This window comes from Lepisosteus platostomus, chromosome 12 (assembly GCF_059453375.1).
Source record: "Lepisosteus platostomus isolate fLepPlt1 chromosome 12, fLepPlt1.hap1, whole genome shotgun sequence".
Lineage (NCBI taxonomy): Eukaryota > Metazoa > Chordata > Actinopteri > Semionotiformes > Lepisosteidae > Lepisosteus > Lepisosteus platostomus.
Window position 1 is genome coordinate 42480594 of NC_142622.1, and position 21955 is coordinate 42502548.

Genomic DNA, 21955 nt, shown 5'->3' on the forward strand with positions numbered 1-21955 from the left:
AATCTCCCGTTCTGCATCATTTAACACCAAGCTCTGGCACACGAGCAAACGCCGACCTGGGGAAGAAAAGCGGGCACTTTCACTGAGGCACATCAGAAATGTGTCCCCCATCTTCCATCCCACGACACCTCTGAGCTTCAGCCCTGCCGGCTGAGCAAGACGGCGGTTTTATCCCTGCTGCTCCTGCTGCCTCCTCCTTCCCTCTCTCTTCCCCCCCATCCCCCTGCTCTCCTCCACAGAGCCACCCGGCGCCACCAGAGCAATTGTTTGCCGAGAGAGAGAGAGAAAGAAAGGGCTGCTGCCTGCCTGGAAGGACAGAGCGAGAAAGCGATGCACATCTGTACCCGGAACGCGTGCTCTCCTTCACAGCCCCTCTCCATAACGGCGGGCGCTGCGCCGCGGCCAGGCAGGCGCCCGAGGGCCGGTGCGGTAGGTGCACGGGGGGTGTCCGATCTCCACCGCGCGGGCCCCAGCGCGCAGTCCGCGCCCGTCCTTCTGTTGACAGGGGCTGTCTGGGAGAGAGCGGGGCTGTAATCACACGTCCGCCAGCATCCTGCTCCTCGCACGGCAGCCAATCGGGGGGGCTCCAGCAAATCTCTCATCTTCTGAGCCAATAGCGTGCACGCACACACACACACACACACGGGGAGAAAAACAGGGACGGGGGGGGGCTATTGAGCTCCCAGCTGCCGCTACCCGCCGCTTCCAAAAACAAGACAAGTTCTATCAGATTTTGGAAAGCAGAATTGGAGACCCCTTTTTCCACAGCCATGAGCACTCCATGGCAACATATCGCTCCATCGGAAACCCCATCTGGTGCGTCAAGATTTATTTTCACCCGTCCAATGCGAGCGCAGAAGCGCAGCTTTCCTAGAGTCTGGAGTGGCGGCTGCTCTTTCAACGGCGGCATTATAGCACTACCACGGGCAAGAATTAAAGAGCAGACAGCACCGCCAGATTTACCCCTTGGATTACTGAACATGAACCCTTTATAGTTCCACGAGGGTCTATAACAATGTAGCCTGCCTGGTAAATAAAATGCCTCCATAGACTGAAAACTTCTAAAAAATGTACAAAAGAAAGGGTCCTTAATTAATCAAGCAGAAGTAAATTCATGGAGCTTCTGTAAAAAAAAATTTAAAAAAAAGCCTGGTTTCACCAAGTCGAGAATCATTTCATTTTACCGGTGCGCAGAAAACACGTTCCTTTAGATGGAAAGGCTACGTGGGGCACCTGGGGTTTTGCAGAAGCAGAGGATTAAGCTACCGCTCGTGTCTTTCATTATCGGTAGGCGGCTCAGAGATCACCCCCAGGCTCCAATTTAAACGCTATTTATTGCGGCAGACTTCCTGGGCAGCGACGTGCCGGTCGCTGGGATTTTCAGAAAGCCCGCCCCGCGCCCGCCGCCAGAGTCCACCGCTGATTAAATGTCAGCGCGGATGGCGCAGAGGGCTCCTCGGAAGAGGCCCAGACCACCGGCCTTTGTTCCTGGACGCCAGCGATCTGCACGTCCCCGCCTGAAGGAAAACAGTCGCTTCCCCCCTGTTGATGCATCATTTTCAGAAGTTCAAACCGAAAACTGAAAATCCGAAACGAACCAGCTCTTCCTTTCCGGTATCGATTTCAAAACTGTAGAGCGATATGCGTCCTCGGAGGAGGTGGCGTGGAGCAGTGACACCCGCTTTTGTAGCTCCTCTGCGGCCTGGTTCTTCGAGCCACTGAAATAAGTGGAACTCAAATAGAGTCCAGAGATAAAACGAAGACTTCTTTGTGAAGACCGCCCTTGAGGGAAGAAAACGGTGTCTACCTTACTGCAAGGAAGAACCAGCCAAGCCCGCTGGACTCCGACGTGCTCCCACTCACAAAGGCAGACAACAGAAGCAGGCTCCTACGATTTCGGGATCAAAGACTTGGCTGAGGTGTTGGCCTTCCTGTCCCTTCGCACAATGATGAAGCCACAGAAGGAATGCCGAGGTGGGCAAAGACAAACAAGAGAAGGCCCATTTGTCCCATCCTCCCATTTGGAAGTTGGTAGCTCGCTGCTGGCTTCATCACTCTGCTCTCCTCCCCACTGAGGGCTGGGGTGCGGGGAGCGTTCTGGCGCACTCTGGCTGAAGGCACGTCATCCAGGTGGGGCTGCACACTGGTGGGGGTGGAGGGGATCCCCATGACCTGTAAAGCACTTTGAGTGGACTGTCCAGAAATCGTAGGGAATTAATTAAATTAATCATGTTCTCAGATCCAATTGCATGTCCACGTATTTTCCACATGGGACCTACGGTTGGCGCTGCACTGCTGATCTTGAAGAAGTTCGCTGGGTTGACTGTCAGTGCCAGAGAGGATTCTGAAGATTTGGATCAGGTCTCCTGGTAGTCTTCTCTGTAGGAAGTACACCAGGCACGTCCAACAGAACACTACATACCCACAGAAAGATGTGTCACCGTCTTATTTGGTTATGCCAGCACATGCACAAACCCACGGGAGGCTGCACTGAAAGCCCTTGAGATAAAGCTCATCCAAGGTATAAATTTATTTGCAGCTATTTCACATGCCCTACGTTTATAATGTGCCAAGAGGTTGCAGGAAACCCTTTCCCAAAACACTGGAGAACGGACACCAACGTAGGCTTATCTGACTGACCTGTATTTGGTGTTCCCATCATCAGTTCAACACTTAACTGTTCCTATCAGGTGAAGACTTGCATTCAAGTCCCAGGTTATTTGCGTACATTTTAAGTGAAGAATGGTTACTATTCCATTGAGGAGGCTTTGAAAAAAGACTCTTAAAGAGCAAGACGCGGATTTCCAAACCTCTGCTCTTCTCCACACCAGGAGCTGTTAGATCCACCTGTAGCGGGTGACGTTACAAGCGAGCAAGCTGGCATTGTGAAAGTAAGGATAGGAGACGAAAAGGCCCAGACCAGCCTGTTAACTGGATCAGAGATGGGAATACAGACCCATGACAAAGCTGCAAATGGAAAGCGTGCAAAACGCAGAATTCCAGGATCTAAACCTGACACGAGACATCACAATACCAATAACCCGCACTCGTCCACTTAGACTGTGACTCTAGACACACTCGTCACAGGCAATCGTATCGTTATTTTTCACTTATCCTCATATCACCTGGATGGGGATGCCACTGACTGTCGCCGCAGAGGAGGCTGGGAAGAAGATCATTTTCAACAGCCTCACAATGATTTTCTGCCTCTGCAGTTAATGAACAACATTTCGACATGGTAGAATCCCAGAGTGCTTCACAGAGATCACTCACCCAGACACCCATCAGACACGAAAGTTCATTCACCTTCAGAGGGAGGGTTTGTAACCAGTCTGCACCAGCTGCCTCACAAAGGCCAGGACAGCGAAAGGGGGTGCGAGGACAGGAAACACTGATCTTTAAACCAACCAAAACAAGGATCATATTTAGAGGGCGCTTTGTCCATGACCATTTCAAAACCAACTTATTTTGAGGAACCAGCGAATAGAATCTGATTTTCAGCAAAAGGTTTTAAGAAGAGCATGCTTTAATGTTTTACAGACAGGACTGACAGAACACTGCCAAACTAAAACACTTATTCAGGCCAGCACAGCCCACTACCATCTGATGGTACAAGGGTCCAGAGTGTTTGGGTGGGAAGCAAGAGAGGATAAATAATTTATACCCAGCGAATTCAAACCTCAAATTGGTTTCAAACATTTCAAACTTGAGGTCTTCACCAGCGTTGCACTGTTTAGCCTCTACACAGACACCTGCAACTTGCTTTTTTACATCCTGAAAGAAGGGGAAGGAGTTACTGGGGCCTGCCTCTATTTAGAGGATTGTGAACGCCTGAATATCCAGTTTAAATTCAGCTCCAGCACATTTTCATCAGCTGAATCTACACCTTAGAGAAAAGGCATAAAACAGCATTTTTTAATAAGCACCACTGTCATCAAGAAGCCAAATGTCTATGGTCTTCAACACTAAAGAGAGAAATGAAACTATGTACTGCTTTCGTAGAAGCAAATGGATGACAAAAATCAATAGCAAAATGTGTGACTTGTGGAAAGTCTTTTAAAACATAAGCAAGAATGCAACTAACAACGAAACGAAAATGGCAAAAAGAACTATAATAAAGCATTATAAAAATTTTCCATTCTTGGAAAAACACCAGACAAAATGTCATGCTCATCTTTCAAACATATAATTACCATTCCAAGCACTGTAAAGATAACTATCCATGCAAAAGCCCACATCTTCACAGGAAAGTACTTGTACAATTACATCTGTTCTGCTTCCTAACGGAGGAGGAGGCTAGGTAATTATTCCCCGCCTGCGGACGCAGAATTCCTATATTCCAGTTGTTTCTGTCCTGCCCTGACCTCACCTGATCTCTCTCGCAGCTAAGCCCTGGACTTTCAGTGCCCCTGTGAAACGGGAGAGAGGGCTGGGAACTGCGCCCCCTCCAGGAGGGAGAGGAGGGTCTGTGGGCGGGGAAGCCCCAGAACATTTCCACTGTCCCCACTACAACAACACGGGGCGGACCGCCAGCGACCCCGGACACTGCCCTAGAGCCGGGGGGGACACGCGATCAAGACGGCCCGGTCTCTCCCCGCGGGCACAACCCGGCGATCCGGGAGTCCGTGTCGAGGGCCAACGGAGCACCACCGCGTGGGGGGGCGGAACAGAACGCCAGCCGATGGCCTGACTCGCAAACAGCCCCCTGAAGAAACTCCGACGCGGAGAAACAGGAAAAAATAAGAAGCCACGCATGTAAACAGGGGCCGGGTAAAGTACCTTATAAGCACTGTGCTTCATCCCGTCTGCGGCTCCGACGTGGGAAATGCAGAGTAATCCAGTAAAACCTGCTGAATCGACACAGACCGCCATGCAGGCTTACTGTGCCATTGTCTCCACAGACGGCCTCCCCAGCCGATCTGCCGACAGTCACCCTACAGACAATGAGACATTTCCTGCTTTCTAATCACCCTCCCCCCCCCCCAGGGCATGGCGGTAGTGGGGAGTCGAACAAAGCAACAACAACAAAAAAAAATCTACATTTATCACATGAACATGAAAGAGTTTATTATGCGGACCACAAAGGCGCCACCTGACAGTACGGGCGTCACGATCACAATGAACCCGGACCGAGCAGGGTGCCCTGAAAGCAAACACATTTTGGTTTTAAATGCCTTTTTTTTTTTTACACAAAGTCCATTAGGATTTATATGGCTTCTCCAATCCAGTCAGTTCTTCAGAGGAAATAGTGGGAAGCTTAAAAAAAAAAAAGATTTAGCAACTCTTCTCCAACAGTACTCCAAACCACAGTGACGGTTTCTAAAGGGAACTCGTGTCAGACACACACAGCACTTTAGCTCATGAATAGAGCCAGACAAGACAGGGTCAGGGACTCTCTCCACAACCTGAAACCACTGTGGAGTCCTGCTGCAACATCAAGGCTGACAGTCTACTGCACTGCTGTCCAGCAGCACCAAATTTGATCAGGCCAATCGTTTTCCCCCAACTCAATCCTGCAATTGCATATTAATAAAAGGCGTAAACGTGCTACTTCACCAGAAGAGAGAGCAGACTGCTAGCTGCTGTGGCTTAAAGCCAGATGAAACGGTGCCAAGATCAGCAATGTGTCTAGGAAAACACAATCAACCACTGTCGCAAGCTAGACTAATTAATATATACTTAAACACAGCGCTTGTGGGACTCCTCCATTATACTAAAAGCCACAAATGATGATTACAAGAATTGGATTCTCATTACAGCCATCCAAAGGATTAAATTAACCTGGAAAACAGTATTATGAAGCAGCGCAGGAGAGCAATTCATAAAACATTCAAAAACTACCAAAATCAAGCCACACGGATAGAGGTTTTAGGACACAAAGTAAATAAGCTGCCCAGAAAACTTCTAATGCTGACTGAGAAATGACAAGGCATTAAAGCAGGTTTTTGGGGACAGTAATCGACTGGGAAATGGCAGCCTAAAAATAACACATATTAAGCTGTCCTCAGAAATAGCTCCTCCCACAGCAGGTTTCACAGGAGAAAGGTCCTTTTAGGACAATTTAAAAACCATCCGTTTTTCTACACGCAGCAGCGGTTCCTGCGCTGGATTCTGCTCTTGGGGTTTTCAGGCACGAAGCATGAACGTGAAAAGCGAGGAAGAACAGCTAATAGTCACATACGACTCTCTCCTCCATCTTTTTAAAACCCTTTTCAAAAGCCAGGAGCCGTCTGACTTAAAATCTCATTCCCGTCCCTAAACTGAAGGCACCTGTAGCCCTGTCATCGAGGAAGAAAAAAAAAAGCTTACACGTGGCAGAAGTTGCACCTGCTCTAGCACAGATTCTGGAAAGGGAGAAACCGGTGCTTTCGGGGGAATTTTCTGCAGGTGCGAACACTGCCGAACAGCATGTTCCAGAATACTTCCTTTTCATTTTTAAATACCTCATTTCTCCTCCTCCTATTATTGCTGCCCAAAGTTATTTCTTACAGGACGTCTTTGTTCTCAATGCAAGACACTTCCTGGGGACTTTTTGCAGAGGGAACCACTCTGCAAAATCCGTCCCCGAAACAGTGAAACAGCTGAAAAAATATTTTGAGGCTAAAATGAACTATAATCTTTGTTATAACATATATTGCTATGAACTGATACAGCAATGTCTCCTTTAAAGTATTAATATCCGCTGTATGACTCAATATAGTTTTACGGTCTACATAAGTTAACTAATGTACAGAAAAAAAGTTTTATTAAAGAACAAGAGGGCTAGAGCATAAAACACATTCCCAGGAGTAACTGTGAATCAGATCTCAACCCAGCACTGAGAGCTTGGAGTTTGTACTCTCAGGGCGTTTGAAATGAATATAAAATATTTAACGATGTGACACTGTAACCATACATGATTTCAGCACCACAGTGAAACATACCACTGTAACTTCACTGTATTCAGAAAACTAAATTCTGGGAACGAAAAATAAACATTCGTTGGACAGAATACAGAGAGAAGTGGGACTGATTCCCTGAAGAGAACTTGGAGAACTGTGACTGCAATTAGAAATCATCCTTTATAGATGTGTGGAGAGAAACTTTTATAAATAATAATAATCGCTTACACTTATATAGCGCTTTTTCTGGATACTCCACTCAAAGCGCTTTACAGATACACCAAATGTTCCAGTATTTCACTACTACTGCATAAGAGCATTATAACTCAGATCCTCCCAATAAAAAACAACATATTAATATATAAAGGAGAGATCCAACACATAATCGTTTCATATAAATGAATAAGATTTCTATAAATCATACTCCTATGAACCAGTCCAAGACAAAGGAAAAGAACTTTATAAACGACTGTATACAGGAAAGAAAACGAGCAGAAAATGTCTTCACACTGTCTTGGAATATAAACAATGACCATTTGTTTGCAGTGCTTACAACATAGAGATTCCTAAAAGCTTCAGTTTTCCACTCCAAGAATAAATATTTAATCTGCATCCAAACAGCTCTGCCCTACAAGAGTCATTGCACATCTCCTCAACAAATAACTCCAGAAGGCTTAACATGTTACTAGCCGTCACAGCGTAAGGTCTACAACCTATAGCTCCCCAGATTTTTACAGTCTGCCAGAGGTACTATGCTGTAGGGATTCTATACATCCAATTACATATTAATATATGAGAAATCTTTCCATTCCTGAGCAGAGCAAGCCTGTGGGGGGGAAAAAACATCCCTCTATGGTCTACTGTCCAGTTCCTCAAGGGCACAAATCAAGTAGCTGCGTTAATTATTCAGCAGATTTAATCTGTGAAGAACGGCGAAGTAAGTTGGTCCAAATGAGGCTTAATTGGACTCTCTTAAAAAAAAAAACAACAACAAAGAAAACCTGCTGGATTGATCCCCTACAGGATCTTGAAAACAAATGACCTTTGATTTTAAATGTTCCATGCGTGACCTCATTCATAAGATCAAGCCATCATCATATTCTCCATATAGTATAACTCACAAGCACAACATTCGCTGCAAGTGCTATACAACTGCAACACAACTTTTCGGAATATCACCTTTTTTTTTGAGGTACCCATATTATGCAGGACGTTACACTAGTTGCTGAACTGTATTTTCCTGCCTTGAGCCAAGTTCCCATCTACAGCAGTGTTCCACCTCCTAGCCTGATCATGTCAGAACTCAGAGGCTGACCAGAACCGGGCCTGGACAGTACTGGGATGGGAGACCGGTTCGCACTCCTCCTCTCTGGACCCACACACCCAGAACGAACCAAAACCAGCCCAGTAAAGCTAAATCAGACTGAGACGGGAAACCAAGATCTTAACCCATGGTCTGGATCCTAAGATAACTCACTGAACTGAGCCTCGGATGCACCTCTACAGAAGGACGCAACCAGGGAAGTACTGCCTGTACTGCAGTTTCTTTCGTTACTGAACAACCAGTAGCCCCACAAAATCAACAGATGGAAACGATCATTTAGCTGTAGATTTAGACACCGGGGAAAAAAGGAGGTATCGCCTCCATCTTTTCCAAAGAGGGTACGGCTTTAACCCGACAGCACGTCACAAAATAATTTCTAGACCCACTGTATTGAGAGAAGCACACAAGTGCCCGAAACTTTGCTTTGCGATTTCCCCAGACTAGGGAGGAGACCACGAAAAATGAGTCCCAGAAAAGCTGAACACGTAATGTTCAGGTTAACAGATAAGCCCCATTTCCAAAACCTCTGAACCACACCTCTGGCGGGACCTATTGACTCTTTATCATTCCTGCTTCTAGTTCAGGCCTCTGACTTTCTCCGTGTGGCTGCGGTTTCAGCCGCTGACCAATTTTAAGGTGCTTGGGAAGCTTCCTACAAAAACTGACGCCGTTTCTGGAATTCAACGGAGCTATGGCTTTCTCCAAACAGCCAGCAGACTTAAATCAAACCTGCCACGTTTGTCACATTCCGGCAATGTGCTCAGCTCAACTGGTGCTCAGTTTCAGAACATAAACAAAAACAAACTGACTGAAACCATTTACACAGTGCTGTGTCCAGTAAAAAAAAATTAACAGGAGCAATACTGTTCACTCTTCAACAAGATGTCTCCACAACTGAGATTTTCTTTTTTTTTTTTAAAGAGAAACTTCAAAACCCAGGCAACATCCCTTCAGTTAGGGGGTGAAGTCTCAGCCGGAACCCTATTTTATGCACGAGTATTGAGCTGTATGCAACAATGTGGAAGGAACCTACTACTGAGAGAGGAAGAGAAAACAGACACCAAAAGGTAGCAAGTCTACACAAAACATGAGCAAAAAAAGAGCAAAAAGAGCTGGAATTTCTGTGAGGGGTGACTGCATGAAAAACTGTCACTGAAAGTTCAGAGCTGCCTTAGCCCTGCAGCAAAGAGAAACCTCTCTTTACAACAGGTATATCCAGTTTTATGGAAACTTCTGTAAAACAAAATTACCCATTGTAATGTGTTACTGGAGACAGAGAAAAAACCTTCTGAAGTCACCCTTCCTATTTTTCCCCAGGTAAGGAAGAATGAGACAAGTGTCCGAGAAGGATTACTTCAAGTGTTTACACAGCTAATCGGAACAACATCACTGGAGCTCCCAACTGATTAAGGGAGAGGGTTCCAATGAACTTGGAAATGCTCCAGCAGAAATAGCGGTCTAGAATGACACTGTTTCTGTTGAAATGAGTCACTCCCATTAGTCACTTTATACATAAATACTTTCTTGGAAAATCACTTTGCTAGGGTTTTAATGTTCACATAAAAGAATCATACTTCATCAACAATTATTGTTAAGAAAATACAAAAAAAGTCAGTGGATGATTTAGTAATGATTTCAATCCATTCGGAGTTCCTCAGTGCTCAGAACTTGCTTCTGACCCACACTACCACTACAGCCTAATGCTTAAAATACTAAATGATAAGGGGGCCATTATAGAAAACTGTGTCAGAAGACATGCAGAGCCTTGGAGGTGGAGGGTGTAGGTATAATGACAATATATATACACTGTAGAATATGACAAAGTCACGGAATGAGTTAACAACCATTAGAAAGCTCACCTCCATCTCCACCTGTTCTGCAGAAAACCTGTGAAATAATAATAAAAAAAAAACACAAACCAAGTTCCCCAGAAGCCCAAACATTTCCAGGCACTTCAATACTTACTGAGGTCTAGAATTCGACCACTACGAAGGAAAGAAATTAACATACTATATTTTATTAATTGTGTAAAAGGGCAAACTAAATGCTTATTTCATTGCTTTTCCAGATTTAAATGTGTAATTGCCCGCATCTTCCTTCTACATACTTAACGGCATTTCCTAGTGCATCATTCATGCTCTGACCCTGCCCAGCATTTCCATATACATGGCTTGTTGGCAAGGTAGCACCACAACGGTGTGGTGCAGATGGCGATTAACAGCACAACTGTCAGACGCGCCCAGAGCCCCATTGTAAATCAAGTGTCAAAGGACAAACGCGTGGTTCTGCTTACTGGTTTCACTCAAGCCACAATAATGTTTCAAGGTGGGAGAAACCCTTAAGCAAAGCTGATGTAATTGTACAACAATGCTGTAATTTCGTGTTCTTGAGTTACCTAACTGATAAATTGCATATGTCGCTGCATTACTCACAGAGCACTGGATAGTACTGATGATACCAAGACTCCAATACAACTCTGTAAGCGAGCACAAGCCCCTATAGCATCCGGGGCAGGGCATGATGCCCCCGGTTGATTTTGTGAAACCGAGCAATCAGTGTAGTTAATCTTCACTTTCAAAAAGTTTGCGCCAAACCGCCGGCTTAAAACACACAGATGAAAAACCAAAGTTTGTGAATATTGTATTCACACCTCGTCCGCGCCAGACCTCCCAGCTTTTTCGCCCTCCCTCTCTCCTTTCAGAGAAATCTGGAGCCCTGGGCTAGCAGCAAGAAGCGCATCAGTCATGCAAGGGGCAGAATCCAGGGTCTTTGGCTGCCGGGGTTAGGAATATACACGATACAGCTGGTGCTGAACTCCGGCACAAGCGCTCTACACCTCTTCCTCATCCGATGTAGGATGGCTAGAGCCACCAAAAGTTAGGGAGCAACTCCAGATAAGGTGTGATCTTATTCCGGCGCATCGGAAAATGAGGCACGGAAAGATCATATTTCCTCTGGGAGCAGTGTGCCTTTATCGTGCGACGCGGGTGAATGACAGACTGAAAAAGAGCACACAAAGGGTAAAGCCACGAACTTTCCATTCAGCCAAACGCTCCACCGAAAGCTGCACAGAGGGAGTAAGAAAAAGGCGGATATTTTAAAACTCACAACTAACCAAACCAGGTTTCTTCTTTTCTGGGAGAAGTAAAACAGAAACTTATTTTTCCTTAAAAAAAAAAAAGATGGATCTCTTGCCGGAAAACAACGGACAAGCAAAAGCAACCGAAATGCATCCCACAGATAAACAAATCTTCTGAGGAAACTGCAGCCACACCGTAGCGATACAGACCACATGCTTTTCATCTTGGCAGCTTTTCGGTCCAGCTGTCAATCATGATTAGTTCCACTTAATTAGGAGCCTCTCAATTAACCGAAACAGCCACAACTGAAGGGGACTAAGGGCATACTACTGCTAACAGCGATATTACCACTCACGGAGGCCGACGTCTGCATCAGCCATTTAAAACAAAACCGCAGTTTAAATTGAGATTTCAATACTGGATGGTCGCGATCAGAAATATATTGAGGGCCGGACAGCTTTGGGAAAAGCCGAGCCTCAGTTTCCAGACACTGCGGGTGTGAGCCCAGTGTGCGGGGCGCTGTGTGGGGTCGGTCTCACAGCGCGGGGGCGCTCACAGCGGGACAGGCGCGTCTTTCCCAACCCCTGCTGCACTCAGCCGGGCCAACGGGGCTGAGACAGAACCCGGAAACGCAGATGGAGACCCACACAAACAACTCTGCCCTTTCGGACAGTTTAATGATCAAGGCCCGTTGCGCACCAGGACACCTGAGGCTTATTCTGACACCATCAGTTTAGTCATGAAATGCATTACACAAAGGGTATTTTTATTAGGTACCATCAGCGTTTCCTATCTAAACCTCTGAACAAACCGCGTTATAGGCGCAATTACAATCCGGTTCCTACATTCACATGTAGCTGATGACACCAAATGCTGGAGGATAACTTGTCTTTTAGAGCACAAGGGCTTTGTTGTGGCTGTCCATGGGAAAAAAACCTTCACTCAAATTATCATCTGCCAATTAGACTCTCTGGTTCTGAAGAGGTTGGATGTTACAAGCTTAATTCAAGAAAAAGAAATCAGAAATCCAGAGCCTTTTAGGAACCATACAACTTTAATTAAAACACAAATTAGTGTGATGTTGGTTCAATGAAGCAACAAACCTCATCCTGAGTGAAAACAAGAAAACTGGATAACTGGTCTGATGTAGTGGACATTCCAAAATGTCATGTTTCCCATGGATATAAAAAAGTCTATTAGACATTCACTAAAACACGAGACAATGCCTTGTTTGTGGTGTTCCAATATGCTCTGGTATGACCACAGTGCAGCAGAGATGATGAGGATTAACATGCATGCTAAAAGCAGGCAGTTTCAGCTTTTAAACAATTTCAAACTCATGATAATACGTCAGCTGAGACAACTCTATGCCATTTAATCATCTTGCCCCAGGAGCTAGTCACATTGGTCAAATTAAATTTCAGTTATTGTTTGTTAAATACACCAGTTTAAAAAACTATGGCTTAGATCCAAAACTAAAGTACTCTAGAGTAATAAAATCTTTCAGATGAAAGCAAATCTATTACAAATCAGTCTTAAAAAAAAACACGAAATGAAAGATCCAAGTATCCGACTTCAACTAATGCACCAATGGTTATTAACAGTAATTTCCACATTTCATTTTCGCAACAGTAGAATTAGTTGTCAGTTTACTGTGCCTCTCTTTCCATGTTGCCATCAACAAGTGCACTGCCTGAGGCTTCTATTGGCATGACAGTACCTCCAGCAGCAAAAGAAAATGCGGTTTACCACTAAATATGGAATGTATCAGTCCAGTCAGTATGGTAAATAAAGGTATTTTGATATTGTTTTGTAGTGTTACATCAAAAGTGAGAGAGTAGGACCCCCACTTCGGTACCCCTGACCTTCTGCAGGGGTGATTGGCCTCAGTGCCTCACTCCTGCCTTCGAAGAGGAAGACAATGACCACTGGACACCCCTTCTGATGTCCTATGTGATAAAGGTCGATGTGTTAAAGCTCATACAGTATTGGGGGATACCCCTAAGAAAATGGGGTGTCACCTCAGACGCTGTTTGGAGGTAAGTGATAAACTATACCGTGACAGATGAAATTGAAATGAACAGATTCCCCAGTGTTACATTTGCTTTCGCAGCTAGATTCCCCAAAGCCAGTACTTTCTGACTAAACAAAAAAGATCAGCTGGTATTTAAAGAAAAATCAATGCTATTAGCACAAACCAGACAAGCCCTGAGAAATTCTGCACGAAGTGACTGCTCATATTCCAGGACTGGGCCACTTCACTGCTCATTTAACCCCGTCAGTCACGGAGTACGGATTCTCATGCACAACAGGTAAACAGTAAAAAAAGACAGAAGATATCAAATTTAAAAAGTCTTTTCTCAGGTGTTCTAGAGACACAGAACAGTTTGCCAAACTACATCACCGTGTAAGATGTCCTAAAGTCCTTTTCCATCACCTTCAGTAAAATATTCTGAAACCAGGCAATACGCCTACTTGCCCTTCCTCGACTGATCAATACAATACATTCATGCAATTAGTGCGCAACAAAATACATACGGAGCACTGTCTGTGGCCTCACCTCCCATAACCATGGCAACCAAACACTCACTATCGCAGGTTTGAGATTCTCCTCTTACTGCTGTTGATGCTGCCCGTTCATCCAGGCCGGTAGCTACACCCTGTATCCTGTACTACCCATTAAGGTGAAGCTGAAACAATTAGGACAGGAAGGTCTGGGTCTTGAAGAAACCTTCAATGATCATCTGTTACTTTCTGCCAGGGTCAAGAGACAAGTCAATTTATTACACACACACACACACACACACACACACCAGATTTTGTTTTTTATACGAAATAAATCTCTTAAATATTACATGCTCAGCTCCCAATGGTGCTGAGCAATCACGACAACTGTAAAAACAGTAAAAAACTTTGTAGTTTACTACAGATTTCGGAAAGGACCACGTCAGATCGTTTGACGCACCTGCCTCTGTTCCTCCACGTCTTAAAAAAAAACAAAAAAAGAAAAAAAAAACCTCAGGCTTTCAACTACACCGATTTTTCTGTTCGTTTGAGGTATTGTACTGAGAACTGCTCCCGAAGGGAAGTCAACAATCTCGAGGTCATCTTCCTATTCAGTCCAGAAACTGGGCTTTGGAACGCATGACACCAGTCCTTTATACCTGAAAGTCAAAACATAGGCCGTACCATATGAATGTCCTCCCCACCGCTTCGATGGGATATCCTAAAATGTACTGAAACCACAAGACTTCCCCTCAGAGTTGTGCCTTGATAGCCAAGCCAGTCTGCATTCCTTGAGCCGGAACAGGCCGACAATTACAAGCAATCCTGGAATGACACCGAACCCGTCTTGTAACGCCAGCCTGCTGTGCGCTGATCACGCCTCGCACACTTCCTCAGACACCCTTTGGCTTCCTGTAAAAAAGCTTCCTGGCTGTTCTACCTTTCTTTTTCTGTTCTGCTCATCGATGCATCGAGCAAAACTGAAAACGGGTCAAGAGCTGTATCCGCCGAGAATCAAAAGACATCGCTATTTATGCACGTGTGCTACTATTTAGTTTGATGAGAATCATTGGATATTGACTATTTCTGGACTCATTTTGAAGATGCGATCATTCATGACTGACAGAGACGGACGCAGGTGACCTTGATTGTTGTACAAAGCCCTATGTGACCTCATTAGTGAAAGCTTTCGGGGTACCAGTGATGAGGCAATTTGAGCCATTAAAGAACAGCCTTCTGCAAATCAAAAAAGTACACCAACAAACACGCCCTGCTCATCAAGGGAACCCTGGCCTTGTGTCCCCACACATGCCGAAGGCTGGCCGTGGCAGCAGTGGACCCAAGCCCTCTTTCTGCGGACCCCCTTACTGGGCATCAGCGGCTGTGGAGCAGACATGAAGGGCGACACTACGCACTAATTATCGAGCACATCAGACCAATCGACAGATGCTCGGATAGGAGCGTCTGGTCCCTACAGAACAGCACTGGGGGTCCGCGCTCATATGACTCGCTGCTTGTGTAACATGGTCAGCCCTCGTCTCTGGATGCCCAGCTCTCGGGAGCCGAGCCCTGTGTAGCATTGGGCTGGGACACCGCATGGCCTCTGCGGCTCAGAGACCAAGTAAACACACACACGCTTGTCCAGGCCCTGCAGGACTGAATCCCCAAGGGAAGCCTATTAAAACTCAGGCAAAGTGGCAGGTGTCCAGTACAGACCGTTTCCAACAGTGGCTACACACACTACCTACGCTACGACTGTCATGAACAGGCTGGTCTGCTGTGATGAACATGGATGAGCATAATGAATTACATGCATGTTAAATAAAGCAGCTGTGCACCCCCAGAAAACATTCTTCTGATCTGATAAAAACCTTGGAAATGTCTTGCCATAAGAAGCAATCCAACTCTTCCGATGCCCATTATACAAAATTCAGTTAACATCACCCTGATGCTCTTTCATAAACGAGGTTTGATGTTCAAAATAAATTGGACCCTACAGCAGAAGAACCGGAAAGTTCTGACTCCTAAACTTTGCGTGGAGTCAACAAATACAGTCGTTGGGTGGGGGGGAAAAAACAGCTTCGATGTCTCCCAGGAATATTTATGTTAAAAGATTTGCTATGCATGCAGAAAAACATACTTACAACTCTATACTCCAAGCTGACACTGACACCTGCTAAGTGCCTTCTCTGCCTACCCCAAGGTTAAGGAACTTCATTTAAATTGATGGCTACTTACTAACTAGCTTTCTATGGTGTGTGAATTCATCACACATTTAGAGCTGTCTTACAAGTCTTAAAGATTCACAGCTGTGGCGTTTGCACTCCATGTTTCCAGTTAAAATAAGTAAATTATTAACCCCTTCAGATGAAAAGGCTGGTGTTCTGTGTATAGCTCAAACGCCAGAAAGAAAACTACATATTTCATAAACATTGGGCCTACTATGAATTGGCTACATTACTCTGCTCTCCTCCCCACTGAGAGCTGGTGTGTGGTGAGCGTTCTGGCGCACTATGGCTGCCGTCGCATCATCCAGGTGGGGCTGCACACTGGTGATGGTGGAGGGGATCCCCATTACCTGTAAAGCGCTTTGAGTGGAGTGTCCAGAAAAGCGCTATATAAGTGTAAGCTATTATTATTATTACTAGAATAACAAAAGTTTGCAATTGCGCTGCAGGTGGATAATTGAAGTGGATGGGAAGAAAAATATTAATTTATCGCTCCATGCAAATGCAAAGCCAATACATGTTTGCTCATTGCTGATGGGGCGAATACCAACCACTGATCATGTTCAACAAATGTCTTCAGCTGGAGTTAGAGAATACGCAGATAGGCCCAATAGCTTCCACTCATTAGCACATTTTTCTACCATAACATCATAAAAAAAAATTTGCACCTCAACTCCTTTGTTTCCACTCAGTTTACTTCCTGGTACAGAATAGCTGGTGAGTTATCCTAAGACCAGTTCAGGGAGACAAGGCAACTTCCAAACATCAAACCTAACTCTTGACCTAACACTTGTGAAAAATCTGGTGCCACAGGTGAACAGACGGACAGCACTTCTACTGCTGCGCCCAGATTCGCAAGTGTGCCGAAAGATCACTTACAATAATCAGAAACCTCCGCACCAGGTTATAACAGGCAGAAGGTAAGCCCACAAAAGAGAGACTCGTCTATTTAACTGCCCAATCACTGGAATGGATATAGGGAAGTCTCATTCAAAAAGACTGAAGGACAAGGATACCATTGAGGCTATATAACAAGATTTCATTTCCCACTCTGTATTTCACTTGAGAAACAAACTTAGTCCTACAGACAGCAGTTCACATCAAAATAAGAGCTTAAGAAACAGCATCTAAATATGTATCTGATGTAGTTGTAAAGGCATAGGAAGTTAAATACAGCCCACGACACCTACGGCACATTTTATACAAGAAATTGAATTTGCTCATGAGAAAACGTGCTCAGTAAGGACCGAGTAAACGGAAGAAAATTGATTTTAAAATCATTTTTGGAAAAGAATTCAAACTTTTACATAAAGTGTAGCAGTTTATACAAAAACCATGTGTTGTGAAACGGTCTGATCCATCAAGAGGTTACACTGGATGCTATATTATCAAATACCATCTGCAGCGATATACCCGTCAATAAAAGTTTCTTTCGTCCTTTTCACAGTTTAAAATGATGTTGCCTGCGTTTGCAAGGTCATGCTGGCAAGTGGTCATTTTACATATTTAAAACGTGTGACATTACTGTACTCCGGCGCAGTCGTAAACATTTACACACGTGTAAACCGGAAACACGCAGAGCACCCAAGTCACACTGTGGGGATGCTGTTGAAAGAAAAAAGAAACACTGCCTCTCCAACTAGAAAACCACAAATAAAAGTTTAGTTTAGGTCAGCAAGAATAAAAAGGCCTAGAATGACCACTGGCTACTTAGGTGGCAGTGGGTGGCCTGTTGTCGACTGAGCATCTTACTGGGCTCACTTTGTATGTCTGCAGGCTCACACACCTGAAGAAGGCTCCACGGCCGAAACGTTGCGCTTTCTCTTCTTTTTTTCGCCAGCATGGAATAAACCTGTTACTTGTCACTCTGCTCTTTGCGTTTGCCTCACAAGATCGCCGCCTACAAGTCTCGGGAACCTCACCTGCGCGTCGCCGACACGCGTGACATGTGCGTTTGACTGTCAACATACCCCACTCCCTCACGCCTGGGGTGGCTTTCCAACATACAGTGCGTGTGGCAGTTCAGACAGGGAGCTGGTGAAGGCTGATCCCGGCCGAAACGCTGTCTCTTTCTTCCTTTTCGGCACGTCACCTGTACCTGTCCCTGTCCCCCGTCCCCACGCGTGTACATACTTCACACCGGTCACACACCACGCACGACTTTCCCCGCTGCCCAGAAGATGAGCTCTGCAGCACAGGGGCTCTGCCGGCCAGCCCAGGGAGGTCGGAGGCAGCCCCCACCTCCACCCCACGGTAGTGGGACCCCCGGACAGGACGCGCACACACACACACACACACACGTGGGATCTCGTCCGCCCGCGGGGCTGGAAACGCGGCTCAGGAGCTCAAACCGGGAAGCGAGAAGCCGGCGGCGACGCCGATTTGCATCGCGTCTTGCAGCTCGGAGTCAGAAGACACATAAAAGTGTTTGGTTTTTTTTTTAAATTATTTCTGTTTCAAAGCAGCTCTCGCCCCGGGTCTTGGGGACAGACCCCCCTCTCGCCTTTGCCGGGCGGACCCCGGAGCCACCAAGCGCACGGAGACCCTCGCTGGCCCGGACCGGAGCGGCTCGGGTTCGGGGCGGGACGGCTCCGCTCCGCCGGGGGGGTCCGGAACCCGTCCGAACCGCCGCGCACATGGTCGCTCGCCTCGCCTCGGCCACGCCGGGAAACTACTGAAAACAAAGTTTCCGTGCGTGGGTTTTTTTTATTTTTACGGGGGAGGGGGAGAGAGTTGGGAGAAGAAGGGGGGGATTACGATCGGCTACGGCCGGAGATTTCGCTTTTTGTGGGGAGAAAAGAAACGCGGAGCTGCTTAAAATCCACCCCCCCTCCCTGCCTTGTTTCTCTCTCTTCCTTCCTTCCTTTCTGTAGAAACGAGCATTTATAGCCGCACACGTTTATTTCAGAAGAGGAAAAAAAAAAGTCTCGTCGCCTCCTCGCCTATTACATCTTCATCGTTTACCGTCGTCAGAAGGGGTCTCATCTGCTCGCATCTGTCGTCCTCCTCCATGTCAGCGGCGATCGATCGATCTGTCGGTCGGTTGGTCGCTCTCCTGCCTCTACCCGAGAGGATTTCAGCACGAAAATACGAATTGCCCCTTTTTACGTGTCGGCGACACCACTGGCCCCCGAGTTTTACGGGCATTAACACAAAGGACGGCCCGCCCCCCGCCGCCCGTGATCGACCCCTCCCGTCGCCAATGAGAGGGCCGCGGCCAGGCCCCGCGGCCAATCAGGGATGCGAGGGGAGGGGGAGGGGCGTGGCAAGGCCGGTTCGGGGGGGAGGAAGGGGGCGTGGTTTGCGACAAAGACTTCGACTTGAGTAAAAAAAAAAACAATGAGCTGAACTCAGCGGCGCACGTTTCCCCTGCTCGACAGAAAAGTTGTGACAACTAAGTAGGAAACTACCAGGCGAAGGCATCGGTCCGATATTACATTTTTTGTAAAAGCCGGGCAGAGGGGATGCGCTTCGAAGGTGTTGTTCGCGAAAAAGCAGAGAAGCGTAGATCTGCCTGTGATGTGGGGAACGCATCCCTAAACTTTGAACATCCTTTCGATCTGCGTCAATAGTGAACTGCGTGTCGGTCACTGCGATATTTCCTCTTTATCATCACATTATTATCCGTAAAACATGAAAAGGAAACTAAAAAAAAAACAACTAAACCTCAAGTTTAATTTAGTTTTCTAAACAAATAAAAGGTGCAGTTCTGTAACATAGAACCCCCGAGGAGGAGTAATGACTCAGATGCTTCTCATTACTACTTTCCAGCTTCTGTTGTGCTCATCATCCTGTTTCTTAGTGATCTGGCTTTAGACGAGTGACTTTCGAGTGATAATCTCTGTTCGTCCATCCTCCGAATGGGCATAACTGGGGTTGAGCGCTTTTGGTTTGTTAAGTGGTGTTTTTTCTAAAAAAAAAAAGTCCTGAGCAAACAGAAACATGTCAGTCCCCTGTTCTCGTTTTTTGAATGTGTTAATTTTTTTCCAGCTCGTCACCTACTCTCTCAGTCAGGCCCCATCACCCTGTGATGGTCGTGTCGCTGTGAACAGAGGTCTGGCCCTTTACAGATCTTTACAGAAATCAGGTAAGCAGTCAAGCAACATTTTCAAACGGTTTATTACGACTGAAAGAAAACACAAGTATGAGATGTTTGGGATCTTGGCTCAGCTAGCCAGACACGAGATAGATCCATCGTCAGGGATGATTCAGAGAGGTGCTGACAAGTCCTAAAACTGTTTTGAAAGATATTTCCATTTGACTTCCGTATTTAAAATACAAAAGAGTACAGGTAAGCTTTGTGTGTAGAAGCCCATGACCATGTCTTCAGAAGTGTTTGGAAAAATTAATTCTTGTCTAATTTATGACCTTATGTGTCACTTCTACAGGGCCAGTGCAGTAGTCATGTGCATTGCCTTTAAATGTTGCATGCCTTGTGACTTTCAATCCAGGATTCTCTGTATAAATCTTTTCTTCATAAAGTCTTCTTGTTTGCTTCGCATGTCAGTCTTTCTGAGCAGCTTTTATAAGAATAGACACGCTAAAGGACAGCCCAAGGCTTGCAGTGTTACCAGCACGTTGATGAGAGGAATCCAGTCATCACAGCAGTACTTGTATTCTCAAGAATACAGATTGAGACCTCACACAAGAACTTCTATTTAACATTATGAGGGATCTGCCAGCTTTAGTGTAACAAAACCCCAAGCAGTCCAGAATATTTGCACTTTGTTCAATGAAGTTTCCGTGTTTTTCTTTTTTTGGAAACAAAAGAACAGTTTTAAAAGATGTAGTTGTGTAACTTTTAAAGCCATGCTTCTTACAAACCTGCTTAGATCCTTTTACTTTAGGACATAGGTTTTGAGAAAAAATACGATGTTGTTTATATACGGTTTCAACAGTGAACAAATGATATCTCTGAATAACGGTTTAACATTTCTACGTGACTGAAGTACACCGATATTTTCCGATTCACAACGTAATCTCTGTTTGCATTACAGCGCAACCTGAAGGGATGCTTTAGTTACCTCCTGCTCCCTGGATAGCAGTAAGATGGAGACCTCTGAGTGCAACTATACTGTTACTCTAAGCTGGGGGACCTGAATGTAGAACTCCTCCCTCTAGACCAGACGCTCCAAACCAATGTCCAGGCGTGGTGACCGTGGACACTGTGCTATTGGAGCTGTGACCTTCTCATGATGGATCCCATGTTTTTCACAAGAGCTGGGGTGTTAACTCTGGAATCCAGGCTAAGTTCCACTGTGGTCTTGCGCCGGAATGACCAGATATTCCCAGTAAAGCTGCTGGTGAAATCGTCCCTCTTTCTCCCCAAGTCAATCTGCTGCGCAGTGGTTCTGCTGGTTCACAATGTCTGCTGTGTGTCACCCACACAGCTGGAGTGGGACTTTCCCTTTTGTGATCCTTAGGGATGAAAAGTGTTAATATCTAGAAAGCATATGAATGATTTACTAGCTCCAAGCAAGGACAACCCCTGAGCAATGTGGAACTTTGCACTTCATCAGCTCCCTTTGATAGCTTTGGCGCATCCCAGACATGTCTTAAAATAACAACATGGTGTTATACATATCTCTTCCTTTCAAGGATGCAAGATCTGGGAGCTCCAACATCACTTAAATAATGAGTCGACAATGTGCTGACATCGCCATTGTACCTTTGACTCCGAGGACAAGATATCTGTCGGCATCCTATAGGGCTAACATTTCCTGATCACAGTGGAGGCAACAGAAATATTAATAAGAAAACTTTGTAGATATCATGCATATCTGTACATGTTCAAATGTTTAGCTTCAAGCATCCAGTGTGAGAAGCAATCGTGCTTAACGGAATTTTAGAAGGAAAATGTAGAATATTAATCACAAATTTTCATTAAAGCATTCACTTCTGAACTTCTTTAGTGTCACTGCCTGTGGTTATTTGTCA

The 21955-nt window shown here is 45.6% G+C and overlaps 1 protein-coding gene and 1 long non-coding RNA gene across 11 annotated transcripts in view; one reads left to right on the forward strand and one right to left on the reverse strand.

Moving 5' to 3' along the window:
• slc4a7 (solute carrier family 4 member 7) overlaps positions 1-19172 on the reverse strand; it is a 70859-nt gene extending 51687 nt beyond the window's left edge. For 2 of the 10 annotated variants that reach the window (XM_088602043.1, XM_088602044.1), the window contains exon 1: positions 345-552. In XM_088602043.1, coding sequence (XP_088458169.1) covers positions 345-380 — 36 coding nt within the window. In that variant the 5' untranslated portion in view covers positions 381-552. Of the gene's footprint in view, positions 1-344; positions 553-18982 lie in introns of those variants that run through there. The other 8 variants (XM_088602039.1, XM_088602038.1, XM_088602050.1 and 5 more) reach the window with 6 other exon arrangements.
• Positions 19173-19331: 159 nt separating this feature from the next.
• On the forward strand, positions 19332-21925 carry LOC148651567 (uncharacterized). Its single transcript, XR_015925772.1, has 2 exons — positions 19332-20105; positions 21016-21925. It is a non-coding gene; the product is annotated as an uncharacterized LOC148651567 (long non-coding RNA).
• The last annotated feature ends 30 nt before the right edge of the window (positions 21926-21955 follow it).